The sequence below is a fragment of the Oculina patagonica genome, chromosome 3 (genome assembly GCF_052425735.1).
Source record: "Oculina patagonica isolate OP01 chromosome 3, crgOcupat, whole genome shotgun sequence".
In the NCBI taxonomy this organism is placed as follows: Eukaryota; Metazoa; Cnidaria; class Anthozoa; order Scleractinia; family Oculinidae; genus Oculina; species Oculina patagonica.
The window spans coordinates 14,502,831-14,515,032 of NC_135760.1; the positions used below are offsets into that span (position 1 = coordinate 14,502,831).

The 12,202-nt window shown below is 39.2% G+C and overlaps 2 protein-coding genes across 2 annotated transcripts; both read right to left on the reverse strand.

Moving 5' to 3' along the window:
- Positions 1 to 334: 334 nt before the first annotated feature.
- LOC144647509 (octopamine receptor beta-1R-like) lies at positions 335 to 1,261 on the reverse strand. The gene has a single exon (XM_078507306.1). The coding sequence runs from the start codon at positions 1,259 to 1,261 to the stop codon at positions 335 to 337; it is 927 nt and encodes a 308-aa protein (XP_078363432.1).
- A 1,088-nt stretch (positions 1,262 to 2,349) lies between these two features.
- LOC144646819 (uncharacterized) lies at positions 2,350 to 10,636 on the reverse strand. Its single transcript, XM_078506508.1, has 8 exons — positions 9,918 to 10,636; positions 9,061 to 9,238; positions 7,532 to 8,339; positions 6,638 to 6,828; positions 5,740 to 5,916; positions 4,547 to 4,894; positions 3,912 to 3,991; positions 2,350 to 3,212 (listed from the first exon to the last, which is right to left on the reverse strand). The coding sequence occupies exons 1-8, from the start codon at positions 10,160 to 10,162 to the stop codon at positions 2,708 to 2,710; spliced, it is 2,532 nt and encodes an 843-aa protein (XP_078362634.1). The 5' UTR covers positions 10,163 to 10,636; the 3' UTR covers positions 2,350 to 2,707.
- Positions 10,637 to 12,202: the final 1,566 nt, after the last annotated feature.

Consider the following 12,202-nt stretch of genomic DNA (forward strand, 5'->3'; position numbering starts at 1 on the left):
TGGACAAACCCTAAACTGAAATCCCTGTCAGCATTCGTGACTTCAATTTTCGGAATAAAATTAAAAGTAAAAAAAACTCTTCAAGTTAAAACAAAGGAAGTAAAGCTTTGGTTAAGTTTTGTGTTTATCTTAAAAAATCAAACCATTTGCCGACCTGGTTACGTAACGTAACGCTTTTTAATGCCACTCTGAATTTTCTTTACCTTGCCGCATAAATAAACTGTGAACTAAAATCCTTGCTACTCGCGACTGGACTTTTGAAATATGCTTAAAAGTAAAAAAAAAAAGAGAGCTAAAACTTAGGTTAAACTTTACTGACCTCTATCTAAAAGAATCAATCCCTTTCCAGAGTACTAACTTGATTACGTAACATAAACCTTTTCAATGCCGTTCTGAATTCTCTTTTGCTGATTGCATAAATCCACGGATTAATTGCTGCGTTGATGTACGCCAAGAAAAGCGCCCACGTTCCCCATGATTCGTGTGACATGATCTGGTCACATGTCGCAGTTTCACTGGTGATGATTTCAGTCAAAGAGAAGGCCAAAGCTGGTAGAGACGTCAGATAAAAGGTCGCTATGATGATAGCAATCGTTATGGCAGCCTTTCTGTTCTGAATTCTCTCAGCAAATGAGCGGTTAAGATTAACTGCCTGTTGCTGTCCTGCAATGGATCGCATCTGACGTGAAGATTCTCTGAAGATGTGGAAATAGCAGTACGAGATAACAACGCCTGGTAGAAAGTAAACAGCCGAGATCGCCGTTATCCAGAAGGCGTCTTCTTTTACTGCAAAGCGAAGGCTTGCGATGCAGATTGAAACGATCCAAACAGACATCGCGACAAATCGACATCGTCTCTTGGTCACAATGGCTCTATACTGCATAGGGAAAATCACTCCAAAATATCTTTCCAAAGTCAGAGCACATAAGTTATAGGTTGAAGTAGCGACAGACATAAGGTAGACAGCATCTACCCACACACTTAATAGATGTTCTTCGTCTGCGATGCCCAGGAGCGACCTAGCTATCCATAACGGCAGAGCAACGACACCCACGAATAGATCGCCTACTGCTAACACAGCCAACAAATAGTTGCATAAAGTGCGTAATATTCTTGTTTTGTATAACGCCAAGAGTATTAAGGCGTTTGCTATGCAGGCAATGGCGGCGATAAGCAAGCCCAGAACAGTAATGGATATTTCCTGAGCCGCGAATGTTTTAGTATATACCAGTCGAGCTGAATAACAAGAGGACCAAAACATTATTTTAGGTAACCAAAGCGACACGTGAAGCCATTTTGTTTCTCTTCAGCTGCTTGTTAGTGAAAGTACTTTGCTATAAATCACCTCCGAGTTAACCAATCAGAGCGTGCAAAAAGCACTATTCACTTGTGTGGTATGTACTAATAAGCTTTATACAGTGATCATTGGCAGGATTTCAAGGGCGTGAGTTCTCATCCGGCAAAAGTCTCCTGTTCACCTGCGACACCTGCGTCTGGTTGAACTAGCCCCTCGCGGATATAGTGGGTTTAAGGTGTAGTTGAAAGCACTGGAACAATATTCTGTTACTGCAAACATCGTCTCTTCAATTCAGTGTCTCTCGGTACTTGTTCAGCAGCGCTAGCAGCCAGCGAGGTTTCTATCTTCTAACAGTGAATTCTTCAGCAGTAATTATTTTTTTCATCTAAAGATGACACAAGGTGGGGTATGCATGAGCCTTCCTATAGAAAAATTGAATCAAATCCTTACTACTATTCTCCTCCACTTCGGTGAATAATTGTTCAGTATAAAAGATGCAAAGTCAAAACAAGAAACTAATAAAAGCTTCAGTTTTTTCAGAACTGACAACACAGGTTTACAGCTGAAAAATAGAGTAATTTTGTAAATCTTCGCTTTTTGGTCAAAAAACAACTATATTTTTAAACGTGCAAACGCCCTACAGCGTCGGTCATCGGACTAGATAAATGTTTCTCCTGCATTGGTTATAAAAGAGTAATACGTCATAAGGCAATGACGTATAACAGCCTGAAAACACAGCTGCAGCAACCGTTCTTTGATTGCCATGGTTTTGTAGAACACGAAAACATCGCAGAAATCATATGAATACAGTAGAACCCCGGTAACTCGAACTCTGAAGGGAAACGAAAAACAGTTCGAGTTAGCGGGGTATCGAGTTATCGGGGTCGATTGAATATTTATTTTGCCAAGTTAACCCAAGTTTGACCCAAAATTTGATCAAGGAAAACTAAATTTAGTTCGAGTTAGCGGGGTTTTAGAGTTATCCGAGTTCGAGTTGACCGAGTTAAAATGACTTAAAAGTGAGGTCAAATCCAAGGAAAATGGAAGTTAGTTCGAGTTAGCGGGGGAGTTCGAGTTATCCGAGTTCGAGTTACCGAGTTTCTGCTGTATCTGATTTTATGAGACAGCTTTTTTGGCATCCGGTTAAAAAAGCGACAAAACCAGTTTCTTCCAAGTTTCTTCAGAGGCTTAAGTTGTTTCTTCAAAAAATGTCTAATCATCCCAATATCTTGGTTGTTATAAATTATTTGCGCTCGTTAATTTACGACATTTTCTTACAGTATCAGGGACCCAGTTTAAGAGGTATCATGTACATTTAATGCACAGAACTACTTTACAGATTTGTATGAGTTCGTAATACTCTTTGCAAACTTATAAATATGTTTAGTGAAATGTTGTAGCTCTAGTTGGTCATGTATAGTTTTCATTGACCGTTCCATAGCAAAATGATTTATGAATGTCCAGATCTTTTTGCGTATTGTACATTTTATCACAACTTGTACAAACAAACACGTTCACCGGGGTGTACCGCGTTGAGGCAGGGCTCGAGCGCCCAAACTCACGCCCACCCCTCCCCTCGCGGGCGGTCACGTCCCAGGTGGGGGCGGGGGAATGTTCCCATTCGTGTCTCTGAGGCTCTCCTTCCGCAAGTCTTCCCAAGATACTTGCAGCATGTTTGCCACTGGCGGCAAGTTTCGCGCTCAGAGTGGCACTCTGACGTTTTTCCGCCAATCTTGAAGTTGTTGTTTTTGTTCTTGTCTTGGCGGACTGGGCTCTAGGTTTCTCAGGGGGGCGGGGCTGTAGTTGATTTGACATGTAATTGTCTGAATAAGACCGCTGTCCTTCTCTGATTGCTGACGCAGGCCTTTTCTGTGTCATGTCGGTGTTTTCTTCGTAAAAAGCGAATGCCGGAGATCTGCAAATAAGATTATAAAATGCACTCAGTGGAAAAATTGTAGTATACCGTATTTATTCGATTAACCGCCCAACCTCGAATAAGCGCCCACCCCCACCCCCTTCAAAAAAGTACTGAAGTGCACAAGAGGAGTACTTTGATTATTATTGAAATTAACTGCGCTTTTTTTAGTATTTTACAGAAACTTTCAATGAACAGTTAAAATTCGGCTTTGGTATATCTTCACGTTTTATTATTATCCATTGTTTTGTTGTAAAATAAACTTACTACTTGCGAAAAAAGGTGAAAATTTAATAAGCGCCCACTCGCAGGCCGCTTAATCGAATAAATACGGTAAGAGAGTTAAACTGAGTCTGCTTACTAGTATAAAATGAACCATCCACACCTAAAAATATATTTATTTGAATTTTTTGTGGTCTACACGATCAAGGCGCTACATGCAGTCATTATCTGAGCCTGTAGAATATTTTCAGTTCATGTTCAAACGGTGCAAATTGAAAGTTACTCCACAAGCAACTGAAATAAATCTCTGAACAATAATTTTATTTTTATTGATGCGTCATATTTCAACAGCACCGACAGCACACACAACCATTTTAAACTTAAAAAAAAAACAACGAATATGTTTTGACATAAAAGTCTTGGTTTTTAAAGTGATTTGCTCTCCAAAACAAGAAAACAAAACAATAGAATTGATACCTTCGTAGAAAATCTCCTTGTTCTTCAATTAGCCCAGTTTCTTCACTGTGTGACTTCCACAAGGCAACAGGTTCCTGTACCTAGAAAATAACAATAAAAAACTATGAGTTGTGGGGAGAACGATCACCTTTAAAAATCGGCACGTTATAATATTATTAAATACATTGTTAAGCAGAAACAGTTGATAAGAAAAAAACAAAATCATCAACTTGATAATCAGTTATTGTAACAGTTGTTGCTCTAGACTGTTCACAGCCTCTATTTTTCAACGCAAAAGAACGCGTGAGAGAAACAGGGAGCGAACCTAACGTCAATGCGAAGCACGAGGGGTCAGGGGTTGAGTGCCCCCCGTTTTGCGCTGGTGTCCAGCTCTCTCGCGATTCTTTCCCCGTGTTCAACTATTAAAAAAGATATAGAAATACAAATAGAAAACAGAGAGAAAAAAATAGAAAAGAGAGGGCTTCGAACAGTCCATTATTGCTCCTGTTACGAACTTTTATGAACAGATTTCTTGGTGGTAGATTTTACCAGGTTAAGGTACTACATGTAGATAGAAAATGGAAATAATTTGGTGCGTGTTTCTGGTAGTAAATTCTATATTCTACGTTATGGCAAATATTTTCCAGTCCACTCACCTTTTTCTTAGAAATGCTTTCACGAGCATTCATTAAAAACGCGATTGAGGTCCTCAACTTTTCATTCTGTTCCTCAAGCGTCATAATTCTTATGTTGTTGGCCATGACTTGTCGCTCCATATCTTGGGCCACATCTGCCTCTGACGGGACTTCGCCATTAAACATGACTTCCTTGTCAGACTGGGAAGCCTTCTGTTGTTTGGCGTCAATGGATGGAAACTCGACCACAAGTTGAAGTTTTTCTTCGCTTTCCTTGAGCTGTTGTTCAAGTTCACTCGTCTTTGATTCAAATTCTTCCACTTCTCGCAGTAGCTTTTCTTTCTCATTTCTAAGCTCTTCGAGAAGAGTCTGTGAGAATGTAGAAGGGGAACATTTGGCGGTCAGTTCGAAGCTGTCAGATTGCACGGAACGAGAAAACTTAACAAGCAAACTGTTAAAAAATTAGCACAAGCGTAATAAAGAGAAATAAGACAAAAATTGTTACCCCACTCCCTTTACTTTAGGGCAGTTATCAACTGAGTGTCGTAAAACCAAAAGCAAAGTAATTAGCTGTAATTACTCTGGCCAATCACATCGTGGGCTGCAGCAGCAGCTGTAGCCAAGAATAGGGACAGATGGCGAGCATTGATGTCCGGCCCTATCCCCCACCAGGGGGCAAGGAACTAAGAGAGAGAGACTCTGGCCAATCAAAAAGGACACACACAAAAAGTGAACCAATCAAATCTCGAAGCAAATACATGTAGCCGGCAGGAAGCGAGGGAAAACGTGCGCGAGCGAGTCACGATTGGTTTTGGTTTTAGTTCTGGTTTTAGTTCTGGTTTTAGTTCTGATTGGCTGAGAAAGTAGCCTGCAGAACAGGCGGTTTATTTTGCGGGCCGCTAAAAATAAACCGCCTGTTCTGCAGGCTACTGAGAAAGTGGCGCAAGATTAATAAACCACTCACTAAGCGTAATAATGCAAAACCAAAGCAAACGCAAATTACTTTCGACACTCAAGTGGAAACTGCTCTTTTTGCGCTTTTACTTAACTTGCATTGCTTCCACAATCTGGATCGAGACTTTTGTAAACAGCTGTTTCAAAATTGCTTTTATGCCAAATTACATCTGATATCAGTCAAACTTATATATCATATAATTAAACTTGCATTTTACCTTACAAAAGTACAAATAACAGGCTAAATCAAGCATGATTACCTGTTTGTTATCAAGCTCTTCAGAAAGATTGTTCTTTTCAGTTTGTAAATCTTCCACAACACCTTGAAGCTCGTCTCTCTCTCCCTCTGTTTCCAGAACCCTGTCCCTTAATTCTTCACATTCATTGTCCAACTCATCCACTCGTTTAAGAAGTGCATCATGTTTGCTTTGCAAAGCCTGAAATAAAAAAACAAATTTTTTTCATACACTGTTATGATTACTTTTTTAAACACTTTTTATGATTTTTTTATCACTAGTTTTTTTATTATTTTATGTTCACTGCAATCTCATTCGCATTTTAACTGATGAAGGTCACCGAGGTGACCAAAACGTTTAGCTTTTAAAATTTTTAATTAACGTCAACCTTGATTTATAAGTTTAAACAGCAACCTGGTTTAAAATGTTGCTGTAAGCATTCGTCTACAAATTTTTTTCATGATGGTTGGTGCAGGGTTTTCAAGACATCTTCATTCAGAATAAATCCAAGGGTTTCGCATGATGGGTATGCTAGCTGGAATTTCACAAGGAATTCCTAAAAGGTACCGATAGAGAGCTTGGAATGGGATCTCAAATGTTATTTGCTGCAGTTTTCCTGAAAAATTGTAAGTTGTAAAAGAAGAATTTCCTGGTCTTGTACATGGTAGAATTTTTTTTATAGAATTCAGTGGCACCCCCGTCCTTCCCCTGTCCTATTTTTACCCACCCTTACATGAATACCCAGGGCTGTGTTAGACAGTATAGGTTCTTGCATGTTTAGCACAAAAAGAGTCCAGTTTAATTCTGTTCTCAAATCCAATACACTAACCATTTAACAAGACTCTTAACTTTCTAAGCATTGCACTGGAAATAAACCAAGTTACTCTTTTTTTTAATCAGAAAACGTCAATAATAATCTTACTTGTTCATGTTTCTCCATGGTCTTATTTCTGGCTTGTGTTTTGCCCAGCTCAATGGAAGTATTCTTAAGTTTGGCTTGCACGTCGTCCAACTCAACTTTCAGCCGTTGTACTTCAGATTCTACAACTGTTAGCCTTGCCACCTCCTTGGACTCCTTGTCTAATTCTGTTAACAGCTTTGAGTTTTCTTCCCCTGGATCAAAGAAAAGGAATTTTATTTTAAAGTTATCTATGTTACATCTGTTAAAAAGAGCTGCTAACTCACTGTGCCTTTCAACAACACAAATTGTGAAGTTTAAAAGACAACAAGCCTTTGATTTACACTGCTGTCAATCACTGGGGTGTTGACTGGTAAATTAGAAACTTTGTGAAATCGTGAGACTGATACACTTTCTGTAAGCCCAAGACTTTCTTAGCCTTGCAAAAATATTCAAGACTGCAAGGGCATCCCTGAAAAATTTAAGACGACTTGAGTCTCTAAAATTTTTGGCAAAAATTCTGCAAGACTCACATTTTTCGAAGAACCACATTTCACCGCCGTTATCATGATTTTGATGCACCAATACACCCTACAAAAAGAAGCAAAAGGATTAAAATCCACCAATGACAAGACACAACCTTCTCAACTTGTTACTGGTAATAAAAGTATACTGCTCTGCTTCCTGAGCTTTCCACTAAGATAATTGACAGCAGCGTAAAAATTATGCTTTGGTCCAGTTTCTTACTTTAAAGTGCAGAATGTTATTGAAATTGCAGTAAGTTTCAGTTGATTGCCTTTACACTTATTAACTACATGGGATTTGACTCCTAGGAATACATTCAGTGTATCACTGAGTTTACTGCAAATTTACACAGCGTCAAACTTTACTTGTCAACTAGTGACCTCACAAACTTACCAAGAGTTTTAACAGTCTCTTTATACTTCTTTTTCTTTTCTTCCAATTTAACAACCATGTCTTGAAGGACATCTTTTCCTCTTGCAAGGTCATTATTCATTCTCTCTGCATCGGATAACAGTAGATCTTTCTCTGTGACAACTTTTTTGAGCTCATCTTTGAATTCTTCTTCTTTTTCCCTGATTTTACTGTGTTCATCTGTCAGTTGATTTTCTAAGTCTTTGATTTGCTTCTCAAGATTAGTACAGGCTTGTTTTGATCTGCTAAGTTTATCTTCCAATGGATTAATCTGAGCATACAAGTTGTCTAAATGATCATTTATTCTTCCAAGGTCCTGGTTTTGTTCAGATGCCCACCTTGATACATCAGCAGCAGCCATGAGTGATTGTCGCAATAGTTTTTTCTGCTTTGCTAATGAAGAAGGTAGACCTTGAGATTCGCACACTTTAATAACCATACTACCAACTTCAATAAGGTTTTGCTGGGTTCTTGCACAAGCTTCGCAAGGTATGAATGCTGTGTCGTATGTCTGTGTTGACGACTCCTGACAAGTCTTTGCATTAGCAACATCTTCTACAGCAAGAGTTAGATCTTGTGTAGGAGTTGTACTTTCAAGTGATAATTCTTCAGATGGGGAAAGAATAAACTTCACAGAAGTTCTATTTGCACTCTGACTTTCAATTTTCCCTTTAACAACAGACGATTTTCCTGATTTTTTATCCAAAGCTTGTTTGAAGAGTTTCACCTCATCTCGTAGATCTGTTATGGTGTCCTCCATTTTGGACATTGTTTTGTTCTTGGTTTTGCTCTAAAGAAAAAAAAAAAACACCTGCTTAACTCTTCAGTTCTCAACATTTCTTAGCATCTGATTTCTTGGCACATATCAACATATCAAGCAAACCTGTACACATGTTAGAAATGAAAGTAAAAAAAATAACCAAAAGTTTGTACAGGAGCAGATCTAGGCGGAGGGTGCAGGGGGTGCGCACCCCTTTCTGAGATGACCTGCAGCTTAGTATTTGCTTTTAAAATTTGTTTACGTCACCAGTCAGGTACGTCATTCCTTAGTGGTGCATCCCCTCCTAAAAAAAATCCTGGATGTGCACCCCCTCATAAAAAAATTTTTGGATCCGCCCCTGTTGTAAACCATTTTTTAATTTTTATTATCTGGCATATTGCGGTAGACTTATTTTTGGAGGTGGAAGGTGCAGTGGTCTAATGGTCAGCATGTTGGACTTTTGATTGAGTGGTCTGTCCTGGATCCCTAGCCATGGTCAGTGTATTGTGTTCTTGGGCAAGACACTTTATTCTCATAGTGCCTCTCTCCACCCAGGTGTATTAAGGGGTATCAGCAAAGCGAATGCTGGCGGTAACCCTGCAATGACCAGCATATCAGCCAGGGGTAGAAATACTCCTAGTTGCTTAATTCTAAGGAAACCGAGATAAGCTCCTGCCTGATGGGCCATTAGGCCTGAATGCAGACTTAAGTTTTAGAGAGACTTATTATCATAAGGAAAGTTACACTTTACCTCAAACTGAAGCTGTTGTGTTGTCTGTTGAACATGAACCAGTTTATTCCAGAACTTTTTAGCCACCAGTCCAACAGACATAGCAGAACCAAGAATTTTACCACTTCCAGGCCTGCCAGCACATGAGGTTAGCAGTTGATCACTATACTGGGCCATACCTTGTAGCAGTAGAACAAGCCTAGCAAAAGAAATTAGAAATATGTGAGTTGTTAATTTTTATAATGAATGCCACATTATTAGAGTTTTCTCTCCCTTTTCTTTGTGTTTCCACACATCTACTGCTAGGATCAACAATCCTAGTAGTATACTGGACACGTGTCAAATATAACCTTGACTAGTAAATGGCCTTGCTCATCATGAGTCTCTCCATAGCTGAGTGGATAGAGCACCTGCCCGGTGTTTGAGAGGATGTGAATTAAATTCCCAGTGAGGACCAGATTTTTTTGTCCCAAACTCAAGACATGATTACATCTTAGGGGGTGATTACATGTACATGATACCGGGGCGAATTTCATATCGGTGCGAGTTCCTCCCAGTTCCCATTTGTGGCTTGGTGTTCATTTACATGATACCACCACAAAACGTCATACCCGAGTGAGACATACAGGCACTAGTTCACCCGAGTTGCTGCACCGGAGCGAGATGTTTCATTCTGGTATGAAAATTTATTCTAGTGTCATGTTACAATGACACTGCAATTATAGCGGTATAAAACTCACACCCCAATAAAAAGAGCTTATGTAAACACAGTATGACTTTCTCATTTCACACCAGAATGAAAGTTGTGCCGGTTGAAAGTGGTTAAAAAATTTCAAACTAAACACAAAATTTAACCGCCACAGGTCAATTGTATATACCTGTCAATCAAAAGTTCAAAGAGTATGATGTGTGACAGTTTGCAGTGGTCATCATCATTGGAAAAAGAATATCTTTCCAGCAGTTCATCAATATCAAGTTCACAAGATATTTTATCAGGATATTTCCACGAAGGACTTCTGACAGGTCCCACTCTGGACAATAAATCCATGACTGTTGTTTGAACATCAGTGACGTCCTGCTTTAAGCTGTCCAGGCAAGCTTGACTGCCAAGAAGATGAGCCATTGTAGCAAGTATTTCACTGGGACACGAAGCTGCTTACAATCAGAATAATATGAGTGTCAACAGATGATACAGATCCATAGAGGTCTTTTTACTTTATGCACTTTGGTAGGACAAGAACCAGAGATTTTAGAGCTCGATTTTCAGTGATTTCCACACAACAAAAGCTTGAACTATTTCGAAGTCAACAGCAATGCTTCTGTTTCATCAAGCAGCGGAAATGTTAGCGAAAAGTCATCATCGAAAAATGCTAAAGCTGAAAAAAAGTCAAATCAGTTCTCGACTTGAACTATCGGTTAATAAGCCTCTCCTTTTAACGTTCAGAATTTTAGGTTCAGCCCTCGACGTTCCTGAATGTTAAAAATAATTCCACGAAATAATTCCACGAAGTCATAAGCAAAATTGCTATTTGGAAGTTTCAAACATCCAAATTTTTAAAATCCAAAATCGTCTTCGAGGGAAGCCATGTTTGCTTTGGTTACTGAAAATGTCCCGTGAAGCATCACTTTCTGTCAAACTTACTAGTTACCAGTCTTTATGCAGCCTCGTCCCCAGTCGTCCTCGGCGAATTTGGATGTGACGTCACCCGCCAAGCTTGTCGGGGAAGTTCGCCTAGGACGCCTGGCAATAAACGGCAAATCCAATATGGCGGAGCCTGTCCAACGATTGAACTTCAGTCAACTTCTTGAAGAACTTAAAAACGCGTCAGATTTAGGCTGGGATTCCTTCATCCATGTCTGCCAGCAAACTCGTGAAGTAATTGGAGATTTTTTATTTAAGGTAGAAAAGATAAAAGGCTCAAAGCTGATATCCATCAGTACTTCCAACTGTGCTTTCGTGTGTGCTTTGTTTGTTCCTTTGCCTTCGCTTTTTTCGAATATTTTTCGCAGTTTTATCCAAGGTAAGTGAAGTTGTAACTATTTATTCGAAGTATCAGTAGCGAAATATATGACTAAAGCTACTTATCAGAAAATTAGAAAGCTGTGTAGTGGTTTGTTTTCTGGGAAACAAACGCTGCAATTCGCCTACTGTTGGTGACGATACCGAGTTGTAATGTGTCAACGGAATCCGGTAGTTTCGCCTACAAGTATTTTCGCCTACAGGTCGATTCGCCTACAGTGAAGTCGATTCGCCTACACAATCTGAGTTGTTTCGCCTACACCAAAGTCGATTCGCCTACAACAAAGCTTGCTATGTTCCGAAAGATAGAAGAGAGGAATACCTAAATAATTATAAAGAGTTTAAAATTCTTGTCAATAATAAGCTAGGTTAAGAACAATTAAAAACCAAAAGTATTTGTTTAACGCTTAAATTTAGTCCTAGGATCGCGCACTATGTCAGCCAGAGTTACGGAACTAAAAGTTGTATTTTTTTAACCATTAGGAAACAATAAGGGTCTTAGGAATATCTATTTAATAGTAGCAATCAATAGCATTTGCCACGTAAGAAATTGTAGCAAAAGTTAGTTTGAATTAAGTACAAAGAGTAAGATTAGAACTGTTGTCAAAAACTAGTAAGAGCCACTGAACTAAAATAAAAAAGTTATTTAAGTGTGAAGACGTAGTAAGCTTTATTGTAAAACCAGTTCACCCATGCATTCTCTTGAAAAGATGTTCTTGCGACTTTTAAAGCAATCAGAGTAACACATATGTTTCATGTCTTAATGAAAAAAATTATTTTCGTAGGTAGCACCGCTAAGTTATGCGCGATGCGAGAACATCCTTTCTCAGTCCCAGGCCTTGTGTCTTCCCCTAGTCCATACTAGTCAAACATTACGCGTGACCAGCGAGTATATAAAAATCCCCGATCGCAACCTTAAGAAATACGCTCTACTAAGACCTACTAAAGATGAAGTCTTCAAATTTGAGAAAAAAAAGTGTAGGCGAAACAACTCAGGTCGTGTAGGCGAATAGACTTCACTGTAGGCGAATCGACCTGTAGGCGAAAATACTTGTAGGCGAAACGACTGACATTCGTGTCAACTCAGCTGCTTAACAGATTCAACTTCTCTCTTGTGAACTTCAGACTTGTGAGACTCTATAA